The sequence below is a fragment of the Lactuca serriola genome, chromosome 1, assembly GCF_051521515.1.
Source record: "Lactuca serriola cultivar US96UC23 chromosome 1, Lser_US96UC23_V15, whole genome shotgun sequence".
Classification (NCBI taxonomy): Eukaryota; Viridiplantae; Streptophyta; class Magnoliopsida; order Asterales; family Asteraceae; genus Lactuca; species Lactuca serriola.
Window position 1 is genome coordinate 59,747,174 of NC_136408.1, and position 23,343 is coordinate 59,770,516.

General features: G+C 39.9%; 1 protein-coding gene across 1 annotated transcript; it reads right to left on the reverse strand.

Moving 5' to 3' along the window:
• Positions 1-20,185: 20,185 nt before the first annotated feature.
• On the reverse strand, positions 20,186-21,808 carry LOC145089393 (BURP domain protein RD22-like). The gene is made up of 3 exons (XM_079027837.1): positions 21,674-21,808; positions 21,335-21,440; positions 20,186-21,255 (listed from the first exon to the last, which is right to left on the reverse strand). The coding sequence occupies exons 1-3, from the start codon at positions 21,710-21,712 to the stop codon at positions 20,378-20,380; spliced, it is 1,023 nt and encodes a 340-aa protein (XP_078883963.1). The 5' UTR covers positions 21,713-21,808; the 3' UTR covers positions 20,186-20,377.
• Positions 21,809-23,343: the final 1,535 nt, after the last annotated feature.

Sequence of the window (23,343 nt, forward strand, 5' to 3'; positions counted from 1 at the left end):
TATGCGGCTTTGTTTTGTCCTTTTGACCTCCTGATCCATGATTTCCACCGGTTCTTCGATGAAGTTTAGACTCCCATTGATTTCAATTTCATTCAGTGGAATAACAAGAGTCTCATCAGACAAGCTCTTCTTCTGATCCTGGGATGCCTTCAATCATTCACGGGTTTGAACAATCTACTCTGTAGTTTCTCGTATGATCTGGGGGCTGGTGAGAGTGTTGTTAGGAACTTGCCTGTTAGCTATTTGTGTGTCACCTACCTCATCCCATCAAAGAGGTGATCTACACTTGCTTTTGCAGAGAGCTTCGAATGACGCGACCTTGATGTTAATGTAATAGTTGATGTTGTATAAGGATTCGATGAATGGTTCTTCCTCTTTGTCTTTCAGTTTGAGGGTGATAAAAAGGACTTCTTTAACGACTATTAAAAACACGAGGCGAATCGCCTGTCCCTTATCCAAAATGATAGATAGTGGTATACTATGCAGTCTCGCAATTTTCTTGTGATATGCTCCTGTCAGCTTTTCTATTTCTCTTTGTATCCTTGGTCGGTAGAAAGTGTGTGGGTTTGGTTGATTTGTCTACGATCGCTCAAGTGGTAGCATGTCCATCCACTGTCCTGGGTAACTTGTCATGGAGTTCATGGTATGACTCATAACTGATTCATCTATCATCTCTTTGTGTTTATAAGTCGTATATAATTAAGATTGAAAAGACAGTCGAATCGGTGATTCTATTCTAAGCCCACATCCAAACAAGGAAAAGGATTTAAAGCGGAATTACCAACCCTAAGTCCGTAGAATCTTAATTATATAGGGCTCCAATATATACAGTTAGTAATCATAGATTCACTAGTATGGGTCCATAGTCTCTACTTGAGTGGGGTGATTAACTTGGGTGAGATGGCATTTACAACAACCCTTTTCCGCAACTACTGCACTTAGGTTGATTTTTGAACTCGGGTTGCCGTACGGATGGTATTCCCAGGAGATCTTCTCGGAATATATCGAGAAGGTTACGGGCTTTTTCAACATCCATGATGTCTTTCTCTTCTTGTTTCTTATCCACAGCACGGGCTAGGACGGCGTGGTACCTCCTGTGTAGGTACTTCTGAGTCTTGTTGTAAAAGGTGAGTCGGGGGATTGTGTCCGGTTTGTCACCATAGACAACGAGGGTTCTATTACTCGATGGGTTTAGGCGAATGGACTTTTCGTAATATATGATATCGGTATGGTGAGGAAACTAACTAATACGTTGTTAAAATGAAAATGTCGTAAATTTTTATTCTGACCGGTTTTAGGATGATTTGAATGAATTGGTTGATTTAGTGTTAGAGTGCACCCTATGTACACGTCTCTAGTGCTTTTGATTATTCCAATTCTACTGTAAATATTTCGTTTAAGTTTTTGAGGTTTTTGGTTGAGAAATTGATTAAATCTACGACTCACAATACTCCTCTCTGCGTTGCTATTATATAGTATCCATGCATATGTGCTATCGGGAATGAACGTACCAGAATCTCAGCGGGGTCTATTACTGCTTTCCCACGCTCTGTTGCTAAAACACTTCCGACGCTCCTGAAATCTTTGTTTTTAGTCTCCGGGAACTCCTTTATGAAATGCCCTACCTCTCCACATCTGTAGCAAGTCCGACTCATCCCAGCTTTTGTGTTCTGGTTGGTCTGTTGAGCCAGCACCCTACAGAAATTTGTGGTATGCCCCTTTTTCATTACAGTTCTTGCAGTGCATTTCCCTGCACTTTCCTTTGTGATGAAAGCTACACTTGGTGCATTTTGGCAAGTTTCCAACATATGGTCTTTTTGGCACTGAGGTAGTAGGGATGGTGGTGGTATGGAATGTCACTGTTTGTTGTCTTTTGGTAGATCCTTGATTTGGGGCATCGTTGCAGGAACATACTTAGGGTGTCCCTGGTTGTTATTACGATTGGAACTTTCGGCGCCGTTCCCGCTTTTTTTGTGTTGTTAGCGCCGAGGTGTGCCATGACTACTGTCACGACGGCTGTTACCGCAATTTGAAATGTTGTAGGGTCTATTTATAGAATTAGTGTTGCACCAGTATGCTGATTACCTTCATGTGTCGGCATGATTCTATTTCGCGAGTGGCCTCCTCTGTTCTCAGTTCTGTGATGACTGTCCAGGTTGTAGCTGTAAGGGTTCTTTGTCCTATAACGACTATCTCCTTTTCTAAGGAGTGTAGGTGATCTGTATTGTTCTCTTGATCTGCTTGCCGGTCTATGGGTGCTATGGCCCTAAGTACGGTGCAGTGAGTTTATGTCGGTTGTGGATCATCGGTTGTCCTCTCCAGTCTATATGTGTGGCTAGGTAGTTAATTATGGGTTGCTTCCTGAAATGAGAGGTGGAGGTTCTCACACCCCTCTTGATAGGGTAAGGTTTATTGATGGTATCTCCCAGACTTCTTTCACCATCTGTTCCCTTCTAGGAAATCTTCTTCCTCGTATTTCATCTATTGGTACTCTTCGAAATCTTCTTCTGGATCCTTCTTGATCCATCTATTGGCTTCGGTGGCAGGATAGTAGGGGTCTGTGTGGAGATGAAGTTTAGCTGATATGCCTATGCGAGAATAGGGGTAAGAAGCATATGAAGAATCTAAGTGTGTGGTTCTATTGTAACGCAAAATACTCCTATAGTATTTTAAATTCTTGTGTTTGATTCTAGTAACGGTTTGGTAAGTTTTGACTTGTTGCTTACTACGATCATTCCTCGATATACGTTGGTCCAATCTCGGGCAAATATAGTTGATCACGCTATATTTGTCCAAAATCTGATTACATATATAGAGTCTTAATCGTAGTGTCAACTTGTCTAAATACTTGTTGTATAGTTAGATATCATGAAAATAATTTGTTGTATGCATGTAGTTGTACTTAAATGAACTATCAATTTAAGTTAAGCGTAACGCTGTTTAAGCGTAAAAAGAAAAATGTTTTGTCAGAGAGTATTAGTCCCTTAAGCATTTATAGTTTGTATATCTTATGTGGTTCGATATACTTAGTTCACTATAAACATTGCTCTGATACCAATCTATCACACCCCCAAACCTGAACGGCGGAAACGTTCGGGGGCGGATGACTTCATGTGGTAACGTAACAAATGAATACATAGTAAAGAAATCAATACAACCATCATATATATAATTGAAAGTTTACATTTGTCAAAAGTTACATGTTCAAAACCAATTACAATATGATGTCAAAATATGAGATTAAACTGGCGCCGCAGCATCCCTTCTTCAAAAGCATATTAGTACCTAAAATTACTGAATCCCTGGGACATACAAGTAATTTTGAAAGAGTAGATCAACATTTAAGGTGGTGAGTTTCATAAGTATTTAATGACAATGTTTGTATGAAATGAAATGTTTTGTTCTTGTTTGTTTGCTTCTAGAAAATCCTATATTTTCTACTAGTATAAATGTAGCCTTCTCTCAAGATCAATGTTTGTTTCTAGAAAATGTATGTAAGTATAAAATTTCCAATACGTCTGAAAAACCCCGTAAATCAATGTGTTTTCAATACTCCATGTGAGTTTTATAATCATGCTATTGACTAGAAATGCCTATACACAACGTTCTTCAGGCGTTGGAATGTTCTGACGTTTGTCACCCCAAATGGTGGACTGTAGCTAACAGTCAGGGCGCGGGTTGTCAAGCCCATATAGATCTATACACAAACACCATGCTCCCCCTCCAAGGGATTCTGGTATATAATATAGGACTTGAAATGCGTACTCGAACGTACATGAAGTTGATGTCTCACAAAACTTAGTATAAAACAGATTTACGTGAAAAAATGTTCGTTTGTTCTTGTATATGAAAGTAAACTTCTTGAAATAGTGTTTCTAGTATGTACAAGTTTGTAATGCTCTCGTAAAACTATACATATTATAGTTTTCTAAAAATGTGTCTCGTTTGCATAGTAATCCCTAGTAAAATGTTCGCCTGTTATGAAAAGTGTAATTTTTGATGTAGAAGACAAGTTTGTAAACAAAACATATATATGTATATTTTCGATGTAGAAGACAAGTTTGTAAACAAAACATATATATGTATATTTTCGATGTAGAAGACAAGTTTGTAAACAAAACATATATATGTATATGGTTATATATATGTATAAATTTTAAAAGATGATTTGGTATGTTTCGTAATTGTTGTTCATATTCTTACGTTTTTATTAGAAACTTTGCATGAAATAATCCTTAAGTTTGATACTAAAGACCTTTTTGTACTTATCACTTTTGTAAAAATGGTAATTAAACATATTTAAATGATTGTGTTTTAACTTCCTTAATGTATAAACATTGCTCAAAAATGTTAGAAGGTGTTAATAAATCTATAAACCACTTTTGACAGTTTTACCCTTTACTGTCCCTGTTTTTAGAAAACTCATAGAAAAATCCTCGTAAGTCGAAAACTGAATCCGTCACCTCTGAGAGTTTATAAAATGAGTCTACTTTGTTCCTAATTTTTATTATGATTTTTAGTGGTCTCAAACTAGTGTGAAAGTGAACATCTTCACAGACTGGTCCGAAATCACTTCTAAAATGACAGGCAGTTTTATAAAAATCGCCATAAATTGTAGAAAAATCGTATGAACGCGTGCGAGTAGTCATTAGAAAGGTATAAACTTGAACTATTTTCATATTGCACAGTTTTGAATGATATTAAGTTTAAGATGGTCAAAACAGTCCGTGAACAGGACTCAACTTTTCTGTAGAAAGCTGTCATTTAAATTTAAGTTATGTTTAGTGTTCTAACTTGTATTCCCCCCCCCCCCCCCCCTTAAAACTTGAAGAAAACATGAAAATGTAGGGGTATGAACTCACCTTATGTGAATACTTGAAGAATGGAAGGTTGAAGATGAACTTTTGGTTGTTGGTTTGATGCTCCAAAACAGCCACTCTTTTGGCTATGTTGCTGTCACGAAATTTCACAGCAAAAGAGCAAGAAAAAAGGTAGTTTACTCACTTTTTTGAATCAATAATTTTGAGTATCATAACAAGTAACTTCCAGGGGTATTCGGTGGTAAGAATATCAAGCAAAAGGAAGGTGTAGATGGGTGAAATGGTGGCTGAAACACAAAAGGGACAGCAGCCCTTTAGTTCATGGTTTTGATGGCTTTGGAAGGAAGTTCTTGTGCTTGAAAATGAGATGAAGGTTGAGAGTAATTCCCTGGAGTATTGGCTGGTCAAATGAGGGTAAAATGAAGATGAAATTTCGTGATTATGAAGGAGGAAAGAGTGGAAGAGGATAAGGGGACAAAACCTAGACTAGCTTGTGATGGGATGTGAGTTTAAGTGATGTGATCTTGTCTAGCCACTTGCTTGGGTGGTTGCTTAGAGATAGAGTTAGTTAACTAACTAACTACTAGTTATTTAGTTAGTTAGGAGTTCTAGTTAAGGAGAGGGAAGGTCTTAATCTCGAAAATTAGAAGAAGGATTAAGAAGCATTCTTAGTAAAATGTCTTAAGTGATTAAGCACTTATTAGTTAAGTTGGCACATATCTCCACCAATTCTCTTATCTTAATTGATTTCGAAATCATATTCCTTACATGAAATCACTTTAATTCATGACCCATAACTAGTCATTCACTAGATAATAATACATATATACAAATACATACATGTATACTTAGTATAAAATAACAATGTAGTTTTTGTGTATTTGAACTTTAATGTTTATGTTTTATTCTTTTTATTCAAAAACACTTAAATACATTTTAATTATACCTTATAATAATTCATTTTATATTTTAATTTATTTAAATATAAAATTTATTGAGCAATGTATAATTTCGTGACATTTAACCGGTTAACCATATCGTTAAACACGTTTTGTCACTTTGGTTTGTATATTTGTCAAATTTAGATCCTTCACATCTATTAAGCAAACATTTTACATAGAACCTAACTTACTTATCAACTAGAGACCTGTTGATACAAAAATTAAGTTTGTTGCGTTTAAATGATGTTATATGCTAATTTCACAAACCGATGATGGTTCGTAGTCATACATCATAACGAAATTTATCAATAGTTACTTGTTTTATATTTCACAATAACTTATTTAAATAAAAGAGGTTAAATTCATTCAACCATTCTTAATAAAATACTCATATTGCTTAGTAATCAAAACATAGCATCGTACGATCGTTCCTATTTTTACCAATTGTTACAGATGCCAACTCTGGTGTTAACACTGTCCACATTCGCCAACTAGAGTCTGCTCATGAAAGGACTCTGGTCCGCAATGCAAATCTGTAAAGGGAACTTACTAAAACCCGAACTGAAGTTAGAGAACTTCGAGCTCAACAAGCAAGGTCGGACAGGCGTATAAGGGACATTGAACGTCTACTGTCGGGATCGAGGACTCATGCTAGCAGTTCTCGTCGCCGATAGGATATCGTCAACTCATCTTTTGGATATAACCTAGTTTATGTAAAACTTTGGTCTAATTTCCTATCTGTATAAATCTTAGGTCTGTTAGGTCTTGATCTAGTCTTAATTCTGTCAAAATTTTCCATCTTGGTTGATGTAAGGCCTACTTCTAGGCCATATTTCCCGAAGTTGTTACATCTGTAATTCCAGTACCATTGACAGATATCTAATCTTATGGAAATTATTATCCAAATGTTGTCATTTTCAGTTAGTCATTTTATTCATTTCTGTGGTTGGGCTATGGGGAGTTAGTCCATGAGTCACTTTCATAAATCATAAATTCTTATCCATGTCGTCATCTTTTAAACGTGCAGTTAAAGATGCCGCCACGCAGAAGTACAAGGCATAATCCAATCAACGAAACACCGATACCACCACCTCCACCACCGCCTGTACCTATTCAACCACCTAATCCTTTCGATGCCAACATGTTCCAGGCAGCTTTCACAGTAGCAGTTGCAGCTGCTGTGTCAGCAATCAACGCTCCTGTCCCTAGTGGATCGGGAATAGGTGCACCTCCCTCGAACCACGGCGAAAGCCATGGACACCCTCGGGAATGCACTTACAAGGATTTCACAAACGCCAAACCCCGCAGCTTCAATGGAACTGGGGGTGTTATGGTATTAAGGCAGTGGATCGAGAAGATGGAATCTGTCTTCGAGATCTGCGGATGCCAAGAAGGCAACAAGGTCAAGTTCGTAGCTTGTACCTTCTCTGACAGAGCATTAACATGGTGGAACAGCCATGTTAAGTATCTGACTCTGGTGGTGGCTTATTCCATCAGCTGGGAAAAGTTAAAGGACATGCTGATGAAGGAGTACTGCCCTCGAGGCGAAGTACAGAAACTCGAGCAGGAGTTTTGGGGTCTGCAAATGGTAGTATCTGACATCACGACCTACACTAATAGGTTCTGTGATCTGGCGAACTTATGCCCTGATATGGTTGCTCTCGAGAGCAAGAAGATCGAAAGGTATATCTGGGGACTATCGCCCCAGATCCAGTCAAGTGTCCTAGCTTCCAGGCCTATCACTTTTGATAGTGCCAAGGAACTGGCACAATCTCTCATCGATCACCGGAAACCTCAGAACCCAACAATCCCTACACTCGTGCCACAAAAGTCCAACCCCGACTTCAACAAGAAGGGGTGGAATAAGAGGAAAAGAGGGGCTTCACAAGAATCCTCCAATAAACAACTTGTGGCGAACAATGCTGCCACAGTGACTCCTGTTGTCCCTGCGAACCCCTTACCAGCAAAGACATATGCTGGAACTCTCCCGAAGTGCACCAAGTGCAACTTCCACCACCACGGGCCTTGCAGGGAGATGTTCTGCTCTAACTGCAACAGGAAGGCGCACACCGCTCGTTACTGCAAGGCTCCAACAGCTCAAGCCGCCCAGGTCCCAAATGCCGGTATGGGCCAAACTTGCTACGGTTGTGGCGAGGTGCGTCACTACAAGAGGAACTGCCCTAAAGCAGGAATGGCTGGAGGGGTAGGAAGAGTTATGGCCCTAAGCCACGAGGAAGCAGTAGCTGATCCTACGATAGTTACTGGTACGTTCCTCCTCGATAACTCATATGTTTGCATACTTTTCGATAGTGGAGCTGAGAAAAGTTTTGTGAGTCACAAATTTGCACACCTGCTTAAACAAAAACCATGTGCATTAGATAATCCATTCATGGTAGAAATGGCTAACGGGAAAACAGAGAGTACAAACTGCATATACGTAGGTTGTACCTTAGCTTTAGATGGCCATACTTTCAAGATAGATCTCATGCCAGACACAATTAAATGTTTCGACGTTATCATCGGTATGGATTGGTTGAGTCTTCTTCGTGCCGACATTATGTGCTTCAAAAAAGCAGTTCGTCTTAACCTTCCTAACAACGAAACTTTAATTATCTACGGCGACAAACCTAGTACGAGCCTTCGCATCATTTCGTGCATTCAAGCCCAGAAGTGCTTATGGAAGGAGTACCATGCATTTCTCGCACACGTCGTTGATACCAGTCAAGAACTGAAGGACATCCAGAAAATCCCAGAAGTACGCGACTTTCCCGACATATTCCCAGAAGAACTTCCCGGTTTACCACCGCAACGCCAAGTCGAGTTCAGAATCGACTTAGTGCCAGGAGCTACCCCAGTAGCCAAATCTCCTTATCGTCTAACACCGGCTGAGATGCAGGAACTTTCCAGTCAACTTAACGAACTTCTCAAGAAGGGATTCATTCGACCAAGCTTCTCACCATGGGAAGCACCGGTCTTATTCGTCAAGAAGAAAGATGGATCGTTTCGCATGTACATCGACTATAGAGAACTCAACAAACTTACCATTAAAAATCGATATCCTTTGCCCCGCATTGACGATTTGTTTGATCAACTTCAAGGAGCCAACTACTTCTCGAAGATAGAACTGCGATCTGGATATCACCAACTATGAGTGTTAGAGGAGGATGTTCCCAAGACAGCCTTCCTAACTCGTTATGGGCACTACGAGTTTGTAGTGATGCCATTCGGATTAACTAACGCGCCCGCAGTATTCATGGATCTGATGAATAGGGTGTGTCGTCCTTACTTTGATCAATTCGTCATCGTCTTCATTGATGACATACTCATCTACTCTCGAAGTAAGGAGGAACATAGTCTACATCTCCGTAAAATCTTAGAGACATTGCGATCGGAGAAGCTCTACGCGAAGTTCTAAAAGTGCGAATTTTGGATTCGGCGAGTCGAATTTTTGGGCCATGTGGTTAGTGAAGAAGGTATACACGTGGACCCCTCCAAGATCAAAGCCATTGAGAACTGGACAGCACCAAAGACACCTACCGAAATTCGTCAATTTCTAGGTCTCGCTGGCTACTATCGCAGGTTCATTCAGAACTTCTCCAGCATAGCGAAACCTCTTACAACCCTAACCCAGAAAGGCGTGGCCTTTGACTGGGAAGAGAAACAGGAAAGAGCGTTCCAAACGCTCAAACGCGCCTTGTGCACCGCCCCGATACTATCCCTCCCCGAAGGGATAGAAGACTTCATTGTCTATTGTGATGCATCCAATCAAGGACTCGGATGTGTTCTGATGCAGCGAGGTAAAGTCATCGCCTATGCCTCGAGACAGCTAAAGACACATGAGGTTAACTACACAACCCACGATCTTGAACTAGGAGCGGTGGTGTTCGCTCTGAAGATTTGGCGACATTACCTATATGGTACAAAAAGCACGATCTTTACAGACCATAAGAGTCTACAACACATTTTCGACCAGAAAGAGCTCAACATGAGACAACGACGATGGGTCGGGCTACTTAGTGATTACGAGTGCGAAATTCGTTATCATCCGGGTAAAGCCAATGTAGTAGCCAACGCCCTAAGTCGGAAAGAATATATTGGTCGTAGAGTCAAATCTTTGACTCTAACTATCCATTCACACTTGTCCACGCAAATAAAGGAGGCTCAGCTCGACGCCTTGAAACCTGAAAACGTGGCTGGTGAATCCCTTAGAGGGATGGATAAGAACCTAGAAGCCAAGGGTGGCGGAGCCTTATACCTCATGGATCGGATCTGGACACTGAAACACGGTGGCTTCGGAGACTTGGTCATGACTGAAGCTCACAACACTCGTTATTTCGTCCACCCGGGTTCAGATAAGATGTATCTGGATCTTAAAAAGTTATACTGGTGGCTTAACATGAAAGCAGATATTGCTACCTTCGTGAGTAAATGCCTTACTTGCGCAAAGGTCAAGGTTGAATACCAGAAACCCCCCGGTCTTCTACGGCAACCGGAGATACCAAAATGGAAGTGGGAGCAGATCACTATGGACTTCATAACCAAGTTGCCCAAGACGACGGGTGGACTTGATTCCATATGGGTCATCGTCGATAGACTGACCAAGTCTGCACACTTCCTACCGATCAAAGAAACAGACAAGATGGAGAAACTTACCAGGACTTACATTAGGGAGATTGTAAGGCTGCACGGTGTTCCTTTATCTATCATCTCAGACCGAGATAGTAGATTCACTTCGAGGTTCTGGCAGTCATTACAAAATTCCCTAGGAACTAGGCTGGACATGAGTACAGCCTACCACCCACAGACCGACAGGCAAAGTGAGAGAACTATCCAAACCTTAGAAGATATGTTGCGTGCATGTGTGATTGACTTTGGAAAAGCTTGGCATACCCATTTACCTCTTGTCGAGTTTTCCTACAACAACAGTTATCACACGAGCATAAAGGCAGCTCCATTCGAGGCCCTCTATGGCCGAAAGTGCAGATCCCCTCTGTGCTGGGCTGAGGTGGGTGATACCCAGTTAGCTAAGGGACGAGCTCCCGAAAGCACTCTCACGGGTCCGGAGATCATTCGGGAAACGACAGAGAAGATCGTTCAAATTCGTGAACGATTGAAAGCCTCTAGAGACCGACAGAAAAGCTACGCTGACAAGCGTAGGAAACCATTGGAGTTCCAGGTAGGCGACCGAGTCCTACTGAAGGTCTCACCCTGGAAGGGCTTGATACACTTTGGAAAGCGTGGGAAGCTCAATCCAAGATACATAGGGCCTTTCGAGATTCTTGCGAGAATCGGTCCTGTAGCTTACAAACTCAATCTACCGCACGAACTCAGTAACGTACATCCTACCTTCCACGTGTCAAACTTGAAAAAGTGTCTATCCGACGAGATTCTTGTTATTCCATTCGACGAGATCGAGATCAACGAGAGCCTCAACTTTGTGGAGGAACCAGTAGAAATCATGGACCAAGAGGTCAAGCAAACCAAGCAAACTCGCACCCCATCGTGAAGGTCCGCTGGAATGCAAAGCGAGGACCTGAATACACCTGGGAACGCGAAGATCAGATGAAACACAAGTACCCACATCTGTTTCCCTAATCCACAAGTGTTTTCTTACTTTAAATTTCAGGACGAAATTCCCTCTAACGGGGGGATGATGTGACAACCCGATATTTCAACTCTTTGTAATGACCTAAAAAGTCAAGTATTGTAACCACTTTTGAGTTAATAAAATTAACTTCGATAATAAAAAGTCCAAAAAGTTCCTATTTAAATTTCTTCTATGTTTAAATGTCATCAAACCATGATCGTACGTAAAAAGAACGCCCAAATCCGACTTCGTATATTGAAGTTATGATTTTTCCAAGTTCGGCTTAGCAACAGGCAACTAAAAACTCGAATCGGAGATCGAGCGACTTTTGGCCGGAATGACCTAAACGAGAATCGAAGGTCTCGACAATGGTATTCCAGCGGTGAAAAGTCTTGCAAAAACCGACGTCAGATAAAGAAGTTATGAATTTTTAAATAAATTCCTTAATCACGACATTTTATAAATAAATAATAAAAATAATTTCGGAATTTGCCAACGGAGTCTAAACGAAAGTTGTAGAGCATAGTCTCACCTACGCGTGGATATAAAGACCATCGAAAACGGAGTTTGTATGAAGAAGATATGATTTTTTGAAGTTTATTAAATAAATTATATATAAAAATAAATCAAAAATCCGGTAATATCCGAGGGAGGAGTCAGCGTCCTCATCCGAGTTACGCGTTGCGTAACCCAGTAAGCCCCACGTACCCGAGGGCCTTGGTCTCGGTCCGTCCACGTCGCCCCTATGCGAGCCTACCCGACCCGTCCCATCCGAAGCGAAGCAGTCGAGGACTCGGTCACGGGTGACGCACGAGTACGCGCTGCGTACGAGCGTACGCCCCGCGTACCGAGGCCTCTCAGCCCCTATAAAAGGGATGCGAGGGTTTCCGGAAAACTTGCTCATTTCTTCTCATTTCTCTTGCGTTTTGCCTCGTTTTCCGTTCCCGTTCAAACCCGAAGCCCTGGTCATTTTGTTCAAGTCCCGAAGGTCGATTTTACTCCCGAGATTCCCGAGAATCCCGAGAAAAATCCGTTTCCCGAGACGAAACTCTGCCCAGTTTTCCATCTCGCTATCTTCAAACTTTCAAGTGAGTTCATACCCCTAATCAATGTTTTAAATGATTTTAAATGCTTTAGTGGGGGGGAATACAAGTAGAAACAAACATGTTATTAAATCATTGATATGTATTTTTATAAACAGATTTCACATACTACAAAATGTGATGCATGAAATGGTTTCAAATCTTAAAAACACATTGTTATCAAAAGTTTTACCTTTGAAATGTATATTAAAATGACCTCAGGTTATTGTTAATCATTGTTCAAAACACATAAGATGTCTTACAAAACCATTTTTCATTCTTGAACTAAACTATGCATATACACTTATACCCTTATATATGTATTGATGTTATAGTTTGCATCTTTCATTTAGTTTCCCACACCCTTAAGTAGTAAGAGTGTGTAAACTTACATGATCAACTAGTTAGATTACAGTAAATTATCATAGGGATAATTTGAAGATAACAAAACATTATTCCTATTACAAGGAATCACACAAGAGTCAGTTCATTCATGAGTCTTTACTAGTACCTTACCTAATACATGAGTACCTTTACATATGTTTACCTGATACATGAACACATTACATGAGTACCTTTACGTTGATACCTTTACCTGTGTATACTTATTTGAATATTTGTATCACGAATTGCAAGGATAATTTATTAGTACCTTCTGTGTAAATTATCCTGCATATCCCCAGTACCTCGGGATATCTAGAATAGGGCTCTATCCCCAGTACCTCGGGATATATGGACGGGACTAACCATTCCGGAACCCATCTGTTAGCAACAGTGGGTAATGAACATCTACGGATGCCTACGGTTATTACTTATACTAGGAGTACCTTTACAGGGACTAACCCTTCCTCCCCCCTACTGCTGCTACAGAGGACAATTGGACAATCTTCGGATGTTCATTAGGTTATATAGGTAGTGTTAACCCTAGTACCTTGGGATAACAGTTACCTAGGCTGTGTTGGTCCTAGTACACAGTGACAACACTTACAGTAGTACATTTTCCTGTTTACTTTATTTTGTGATACTTTCACATAAACGATGAGTTAGACTAAGTACTTCGGTACTAAACAATTAAAGGAAAACTATCATTTTACAAACAAAACATTCGGGTCTTGGTAGAAGACTACATCTCAAACTGATAGAAAATAAGGGATTTTCTAGGGTTTTTCATACTTACATCAACATTTTTCATTTAACGATTTACATGGCCTTCATAACAGATTTTCACAAACAAGGTAATGACACTTATATACTTATGAATTCACCAGCTTTAAAGCTGATACTCGCTTTCAAAATAACTTGTATTCTCAGGTCATCAGTAGACAGGTACGGAGGCCAGTTTTTGAAAAGACGGAGCAGACAAGTCTCGTCTTTTATTTTGATTGTGTATTTTTGGTATCTGACTACAATGAAAGAACACACATGTATTAAAACTTTACTTATAATGCAATGGATGATGTTGTTGCTTGTTTATTATATTACATTGTTGTGATACTGTACATGACGTCCTCCACCCCTGAACGTTTCTGTCGTTCGTGGTTTTGGGGTGTGACAGAACTACCACTCGCTGGCCCTCGCAATCAATCATAGCACTGAACCGACTAAGACAATTCATGCCCACAATCACATGCACCTCCCCCATGGGGATCGGAATCAAATCTATCGGAAAGGACACCCCGAAAATCTCCAAGTCACACCCTCGATAAACTGAAGAAACGGAAGACCTGTGTTCATTGGCGATAGACACTCGCAATGGACACTCTAACTCGCCCACTGGCGCACTGAACTCCCTACTAAATAACTGAGATACGAAGGACCGATTTGCCCCCGAGTCAAATAAGACCAAAGCAGGCAAAGAGTTCACCAAAAATGTACCTAATTACAGGTACAACAAATAAGCATACAACAGGTATAGAAAAGGAGATAAAGGATAAAAACATACCAGCAACCACATCCAGAGCTGTCTTGGCCTCCTCGGTTGTAAGATGGAAAGCACGGCCCTGAGCCTTCGGAGGCTCTGCCCTGACTGGTCTCCCATCTGTAATCCTCAAAGTAGCCGGCGCTGGAGCCTGCACCGGTTTGGCGGTGAGTAACGGGCAATTGGCCTTCAAATGGCCAACCTGGTCACAATGGTAACATAACTTCATACTCGGTATCAGAGCATCCTAGAGACAATCCCTCGCATAGTGCCCCTCCTTGCCACACCTGTGGCACCCACTACTGGCTCGACACACCCCAGAATGAACCCTGCCGCAGTTCCCACAAGAGCGGCTCTGCTGACTCCCAGACCTCAAATCAGTGGTCTTAGACCGCTTCGGCGCTGGCTGTGACTATGTTGGGACCGGCCGCTGCTCCCTCGGCTGCAGCTAAATCTCTAACTCACGCCGTCTGGCAGCCTCCTGCAACTCTAGAAGAGTATCACATCGCTGAGTAGACACAAACTGACGGATATCGGTCTTGAGCATAATCAGATAACGGGTCATCTGAGACTGCTCGGAAGCAAACTCTGGGCAGAACATCTCCCGCATAGTGAACATACGGGTGATCTCCGTCACCAACTTCCCATCCTGCCTCAAACTCAGAAACTCCTGTGCCAACCGCTCCCGCTCAACCCATGGAATGTAACGGGTGCGGAACATGTCCCTGAACTGATCCCAAGTAACAGCAGCACTCTGATCATCAGTGTACGACCCAGTCGCAAGTCTCCACCAGTCCTTGGCCCCAGACCTAAGCAGGTTCAGAGCACACCTGACCTTCTGGTCAGCAGGACACGAGAAGGTGAAGAAACAACCCTCCACATCTGAAATCCATCGCATAGCCTTGATAGGATCCTACGTCCCATCAAAAGTAGGGGGCTTCATGTTGTCGAAGTCCTGATACTGAAAATCCCGACCGGCTCCCAAACTTATCGCTGATATAGCTGTTGAAGCTGCTGCGGCAGCCGCCTCAGTGAGGGCTGCATAGAGATCATCGAAATACTCCACCATAGCGGTCTTAATAGACCCAAACATCTCTGGCAACTCGGCCCAGAACAAAGCCGCAACCTCATCATGCAGGATCCCTTGCATCCTGTCATCCATCTCATCTGGCCTCATCTGGCCAATAGTCTCGGGCACTGCCGACGCCCCCTGTTTGCCCTCTCCCTCTCCTGATCCTGATCCCAAACCGGATCCAGTCACCAAGCGTCTGGTCATCACCATTCTGAAACATAACACAAGACATAAGATAATCCGCACAGGGGACTGGGAACCAACTCCTGACTAAGTCCTAAGGGTTGTGACTTCCTCGCTACGCGTATAGGTCCTGTGCTTCCAGTAGTACGGGCCCATACTACCTTCCACACCTACCCATATTTGTCTCAAGTATCATTACAACGCCCTAACAACATACATAATCATAACGAGCGCTCGATCCTCACACCTAAAGGAAGGCTAAATATCTCATAATCGGCAGACTCATCCCAAACAACCTACCCACCCATAAAACTTCCACCAACCCTACAGCACTTGCATATGCTAACCACACATAACGTTGAACCCTATAGACTTTCGAATACCTGATCCTACCCTAAGCCCTTCATCAAACAAGAATAGGAAATAAGGCTAAACCAAACATTCTCAGGCTATAAGATCTTAATTATGTACGACCATGATGCATACACTAAGCAACTACAGTAATGATGTCAATTTCATATAAGGAAAACCCTAGGCTACCAGGCATCATGTAATCAGGCAATTCTATCATGCAATTCCTGAAGATCCCTATCCTAGCACTAGCATGATGTTCTAACATATCACATAATCACATAATTGTATGGTATTTTGAGGTCTACTTACTGGCTCCTACTGATCGTACACCCTGCATCCTCCTTTACTTATTTTGAAAACCTTTTTTTTTAAAAATCATTTTGAAAATCCTTTCCTTGATTCGAGACTGGAGTTACACGAGTGTTCCTCCAATTCACTCGAACCAAGGCTCTGATACCAAATTGTAAGACCCAAAATTTCATACCAATTTAAACTTTTGAAACATGTCAAGTTCATCAAAACATTACAACTTTGTTTTCAAAATATTATTTATCAGAGTATTCACAGAAACATAAACATAATATGAGGAGCTGTATGATCATGCCTTCGCCTTATCGCGATCCCCTGATGTACCTGAAACAATAAACTAAAACTGTAAGCCTGCAAGCTTAGTGAGTTACTGCCAAAATACTGACACACATATAGTCCACATAACAATGTCAGCAATAACATATCATAACCAACTGAACAGAACAGCACATAACGGATCCACAGCCCTACAGACTATAATACCCACGAGCCTACACTACGAGTCTCCCTCAGCCCGTAACTGGAATGCTCCCGATCCCACAGTACGAGTCTCCTTTAGCCCGTAACTGGAATGCTCCTAGGGTTTTTTGGCTACCACACAAAGCAGTACAACCTCAACCCATCCCATATGACAAACACATAAATCATAAGAATCGAGCATGCAATAACCATATAACATCACAGGTAGTCCTACAGACCCACCTAACAGGCATAACCACTAGCATGCAACACTAAGTCATACTCAGCATCTAACACGGCTCAAGATAACATATCAAATGGGCAGGCCTTGGTACCTTAGACCCCTTAGTATAGTGAGGATAACTCACCTCGCAACTGTCGTATGAACTAGAAAGCTCAACTCTCGGATCACCAACACGAACTTCACCACCTATAATTACAATAAAACACCTTTTTCATAAATCTCTAAATTACCAAAATACCCTTAGAAGTCAGCTGGTCAAACCTTGCTCCAAGTCAAGGTCCACAGTCAAAGTCAACAGTCCATGTTGACTCGAGTCGTCGAGTACAGATCACCGAAACGTCTGAACGTGAGAAGTCAGGAAATCCTTGATTGGCTCGTCAAGTTCCCCTTTAACTCGCTGAGTTCACACGTGTCCAAGAATTTGGGAGAAACCCTAGCCGACTCATCGAGTTCAAGGCAATCTTCAACGGGCTCGTCGAGTTGTTCATCAACTCGTCGAGTCCATAACCATCCTCAATGGGCTCGCCGAGTTGTTCATCCAACTCGCCGAGTCCTTGCAGACCTTTATCCATGCAGACGCTTTTTAAGCCATGACAAGGTTCCAGATTATAGATCCAAGCTTCTAAGGCACGTTTATCACGTAGAGTTGCAAACTTTACGCACATGAAAGGCTCTAAAGGCCCTAAATGACTAATCTAAGCTTCCAATGGAGCTTTACCCCTTGGGAGAGTCTCATCCTTGCACAAGCTGGAAACTTTATGGACTAAGAAGCCCAAGGGAGCTCAGTTCTGAAGTTACAACTTCAGATCATAGCTTGCACACAAGAATAGCTTGTTGAATCATTCCATGAAAACCCTAAGATTTGTCCAAAGAGGGAATCTAGAATGAAATGAGGTCAGGGTAACAATTTATACCTTCCAGAAGATGCCCAAACAGGTAAATTTCAGATCCCACAACTCCTTGCTTCTGAATACTTGTTCTCCAAGCTCCTTTCTCCACAAAATCCTCTTCCAAGCTCAAAAGTGCACAAATGGAACACGCACACTCGATTAGGGTTTAAGAAGGACAAGAAGCAGTAAAGAGGAGGTTGGGGGAGGCCAATGATCCTTTAAATAGGGTGCAAAACCCCGAGATGTAGGGTTTCATCTGCCAGCTCCTACTCGTCGAGTCCCTTCCTGGACTCAGCGAGTAGGTCATTAAAATACGTGGACCAACCCGCTGCTACTCGGCGAGTAGGGCAACCAACTCGTCGAGTAGCCCCTTAAAATCGAGAAACTCACACATTAAATCAATACCTGAAAAACGGGGCGTTACATCTCCAATGAAGGCGGCAGATGATTTTCAATTGATAGCGTTTAATTGGATGAAACACACATCACATTTTAATTTTATTAGTTGGTTGATTGGTACATTTTTCCTTTTAAAGCGTGTAATTTGTAATGTTTGTACTTTATTTTGTCTAGCTTCTTGTTAGCCTTTTTTATGGCATCTACCGTTTAAAATAAATAAATAAAATAAAACTAATTAACTCATAATATAACCAACGTATATAACTGTCATAACCGTCACGAGTCTACCTTGTAACTTCAACAAATATTGCAGTCAAGCATAGATATGATTGCCGCCATTTCCTCACATATGTGGTTTGGCATGCTTGATCTTTGCAGTCGGTAGTTGGCCATAATTATATGGGGGTGTCTTTATTGGTGAGTGGGGCGTTATGTATTAATTAACTCCATTATAAATACTTCACTAAACCCATTCTTCATACATCATCAAAGTTTGATAATGATGAGAATATACTTATAGAAAAAAGTGTATAAACGTTGAGGAGACTGGACTTCATCGGAGAAAAACGGAAACCGAAATCAAACTGAATGTGGATATACTTCCACATTCAGTTTGATTTCGGTTTCCATTTTTCTCCATCAAACGCTAACTTCCACATTCACTTTGATTTCGGTTTCCGTTTTTCTCCGATAATCTTCAATCTCCTTAACATTTATATTTTTTTTTGTGTAACTATATTCTCATCATCATTAGTTTTTTTGGCTATTTAAAAAATTTTGAATCTTTAATGTATTCTTGCACCACAATTGGTCCGAAAAGTTATGGTCGGGTTTGAAGTATTAAGTGTGTTCGTATATGTATAAAATGATATTTTGGATCTGATTTTACTTATTTATATTTAATTATTTGTGGCTTCCAACAGCTAGCGCTGGTGGCAAGTCATGCTGTGAATCCGGATGTTTACCGGAAGTGTGTATTGCCAAACAGTCGTATGCCCAAAGCAATCAAGGATCTTGTACACACTACATGGGTTAATCTTTATTTCTGATGTCTTTATCGTTTCTCCTTTCCTACAATCTCTACAAATTTGGTAAGCGTAGGCGTAATTTTTCACTTCGAGTAGTTTTTTCTGATTTCTTTATTGTCAATGTTGTAGTTTCTTTTATTGCCTAAACTGAATGTAGTGCGTGTGTGTCTTTTATTGCCAAAGCAGAATCCTGATGCTTACGCTGTCTTTTATTGTCAAAGTTGTAGTGTTTCTCTTCATTTGGCATTTCAAACATCTGATTTCTGATTTATTTGGGTTCTATACTAATAAACACGGCATGAAAAACGCGTTACACCTATATATGTAGTGTGTCTGTCTTTTCAAGACAATCTATAAGGTTTTACTAATCACACACTTGTTTTTACGGAGTTGCTGCATCCTTCTGTTGTATGTTCGGTTTATCAATGTTTGTAAGGTTAAGTATACATATAAATTTATACCTTTTATACATAAACTTATTCTAAAATAGCAGAGCTCCAATTATTAACAATCATTAACCTTATAGCACTTTTGTTTTTTTGAAGGAAAAATCTATTCTGTTCATTTAACTGCTTCTAATTATGTTTATCTAATGTCCTAAACAATACTTTAACCATCGAGCTTAAAGTACTCTACTATTGAACTGCTTCTAATTATATTTTATATATCTTATGTCCCAAACAAAACTTTAACCATTGAAGTTAAAAAGGAGGACAAAATTTAATATTGTTGGATAAGGTCTTTGGTACTTTTGTTTGTCATATTATCTTTCCAATAAATTAATTTATTAAATAAAACATCATTAGCTTAAACTTTCTTAAATCATTAACCGTTATTTTAAAATCTTCTTTTTATATTAACTTATTTACCATCGTCTTCGTAAAAGAAATTATAAATCTCTATCATCTGATTAATTTGCTATTTTTTTAAGCATATAAAATATAAATATAAAGTTAAAATGTACTTAACAGGTTAATACAAAACGATCACTAACCAAATTGGGAGAAAGAACGGTGATAAATTTGATAATAGGATTATACAAGGAAAGTATAATAAATATCTATCTAATGTTTTTTTTCCTGTTAATATTATTAGTATGGAACCCAAACAACGTGATCTTCAGGCAAGAAATGACAAACTGGGACACTTCCTGGTTTCACTTTAAGCACTTTAAAAGCCAAATGTTTCGGGTTCCATTTCGAGGTGTCTGTATGGCAAACTGCCACTGCTTTTGCTTTAGAACCATCCTCCCCCACCAAAGAAACAACGTACGCTCGAGTGCTAACAGTTTTGTGGCAATAAAACACAGCGTAAGCGTAGTTTTTCTTATGGCAAACCACAGCTCTATCTGCTACAAGTTTCTTAGCTCCCTCAATCGTATACTTCTGCAATGGACTACTTTCTTTAACGTTTACTTCTGTTGAGATGGCTTTCACTTTTTTACCCAACTTTGTAGTACTAAAATCCACCATGGACTCTAATGACGTTGCGCAATATTTTTCCTCGCCTTTGATGCCTTTGCTCTCACATTGGTTTAGTGTTTGCTTCATGATTTCAGCTTCCAGTGAGTCAGGTTTTATCGAGAACTTATTGTAGATTTGTGGAAGTTTGTTTGATGAAAAGGGTATCGAGTCAGCTATCTGTCGAGGTAAAAAGTTTGGTTTTTGGGTCGGGCCGACTTTCGTGAAATGTAACTTCATTTCCTTTCCTTGATGCAAGTCGTTTTCCAAGAAGAACAAAGCTACATTTGGATCATCTTTGAGTTGATCAGCAGAGGCAGCGTAGAGGTAATTGAATGGATCGGGTCCTGGATGTACACCTACGCAAACGGGTTTCCCTCTGTGGGTTGTATGCACAGCAACACCACCTCTTCCGACACCAACATCCGTTTGATCCCCTGGTGTTCCGGCGCCCACCTCCACCCCACGACTGCCAACTCCGACCATGGTGTACTTCTCGTCCGTCCATCCTGTTATAGATCAACAAATTAAGTTATATCGATCGAGAAACAATGCATGAAGAGCACGAAAGAATTAATAGAGATTAACCTGCAGTGTACACAAGATCCTTGACTGATTTGGGCATAGGACTGTTTGGCAGCATAGACTTCCAGTAAACATCAGGAGTCACTGCATGGCATCCCAGAAGTGCTAGCTGATATTCAAACCACAAATAATTAAACATAACCGAGATGAATTAACCCTAAAGTTTCAAACATATATACACACTATAGATAGACACATCTCAAGATATTCCAGCTTTAATTAGCTGATATATCATGGAGAAGAAACACATTGTATGCAGTTCATTTGAGAGAAAGACATTTTGTAGCAGAAAGACATTAAAGATTCAGATTTTGAAGATACCAACAACTTATGTATACTCACAGAAAGAAGTGTGGAAACGTGGAATAGACTGAACTTCATTGGAAGAAGAAAGACAGAAATCGAATGAAACCGAATGTAGAAGTTTGAGTTTGATGATGTATGAAGAGTGGGTTTGATGATGTATGAAGAAGGGGTTTGATGAAGGATTTATAGTGGAGTCAATATTAATACAAAATGCAACACTCACCCATGACGATGATGGGTTATAATTATATCTCTACAACAACCTCCTGCAAAAAGATCAACTGTTCCGAGGCCACATTTGCGTGGTTGGTAGAATAAGAGTTCATATTTATAGTTAAATGATACCAAGTTCAAGAATTGTGGATTGTGTTAAACCCATAAAATAGTAGTATACATATTTATTTTTCATCTTCATCGTTAACTTATTTTTTACCTGGTAAGTCATTGTTTTTTCAAATAAATAAATAAATATACAAAAATCACCATGTCAATGAATTTTTTTTAAGGGAAATTGAGTAACCATATTTTAATTTTAATTAATAGTTAACAAAAATAACTATTTTTTTTAAATAATTATTGTGTCCGGAATGGTCATTACGGACACGGACCAAGCCCATAATTGTAGCTCAATGCTATATAAATAGGACTCACACCCTAAAATCTGGAATAAACATTCCGGATTTTGAAACTCCAAAGTTTGTACTAGCCGTATTTCGGACAAAGTTTTTACCATAGATTCATCAAATCATATGAGTTCTATTATTTAAGTTACTTGCATTTAAGTTTACAAACAATTATATGTATTCCGAAATGCGTAGATCATGTCCGAAATATATACTTTATGCATTTTTTTGTTTTAGATATATAAGACCCATATAAATATCTTAAAATGTGTTTAGGATTATTTTTTAGTCAGAAAATAATATCACTCCGGAATATCAAGAACGTAGTCGGAATATGAAGATCAATTCTGGAATAACACTCCGGAATAAATATTGAATTTTTTCGTTTCTAATATTGTTAAATAACTTGTATTAGTCCAAATAGCAATTTGTGTGGATGTTGTTAAAAAATGGTTTTTACGAATAAAGAAATTGTATTCTATTTGTATAAACTTTCAGAACTGCATCTGATAAAGGTAAAACTGAGTTTAAAAAATGTAACAAATTTTTTATTTTATTTTTATGGTAATATATTAAAATGTTGTTGGAAATTTGTTTTGCAGATAAAATAACATGTTGTGGAGTTAGAAAAAAATAATAAACATTAAACCACCAAAGGCGCCTATAAAATTAAGAAAGAAATTAGAAAGGTATTAAAGCTTAAATTAAAAGTAGATAGAACTCCGAAAGATAGAACTGGAGCAAATTTAGACAACCCTATTATTTTAGACTAATTGTAGAGGATAGACCACGATATGGTTACGGCCGTAAGAAATGCGCATCATTCTTATGCACCATGACATGGCAAGTTTATGGCTACAACGTGGTGGCCACCTGAGTACTTAACCTTAATTACAAGGTTTGTGCCCCTATTTAAGGGAAGTGAGGGCTAGGGTTTGTGTTAGAAATATGGTTTAGTGGCACTTGGAAATTTGAGAATCGTGATAATCACTTTCAAATCGAAGTATTTGGGTGGTACTCCCAAATCCTCAATTGGATAAGACTCAGATAAAATCAGAGAGAAAAGAAATAGAGAATGAGATG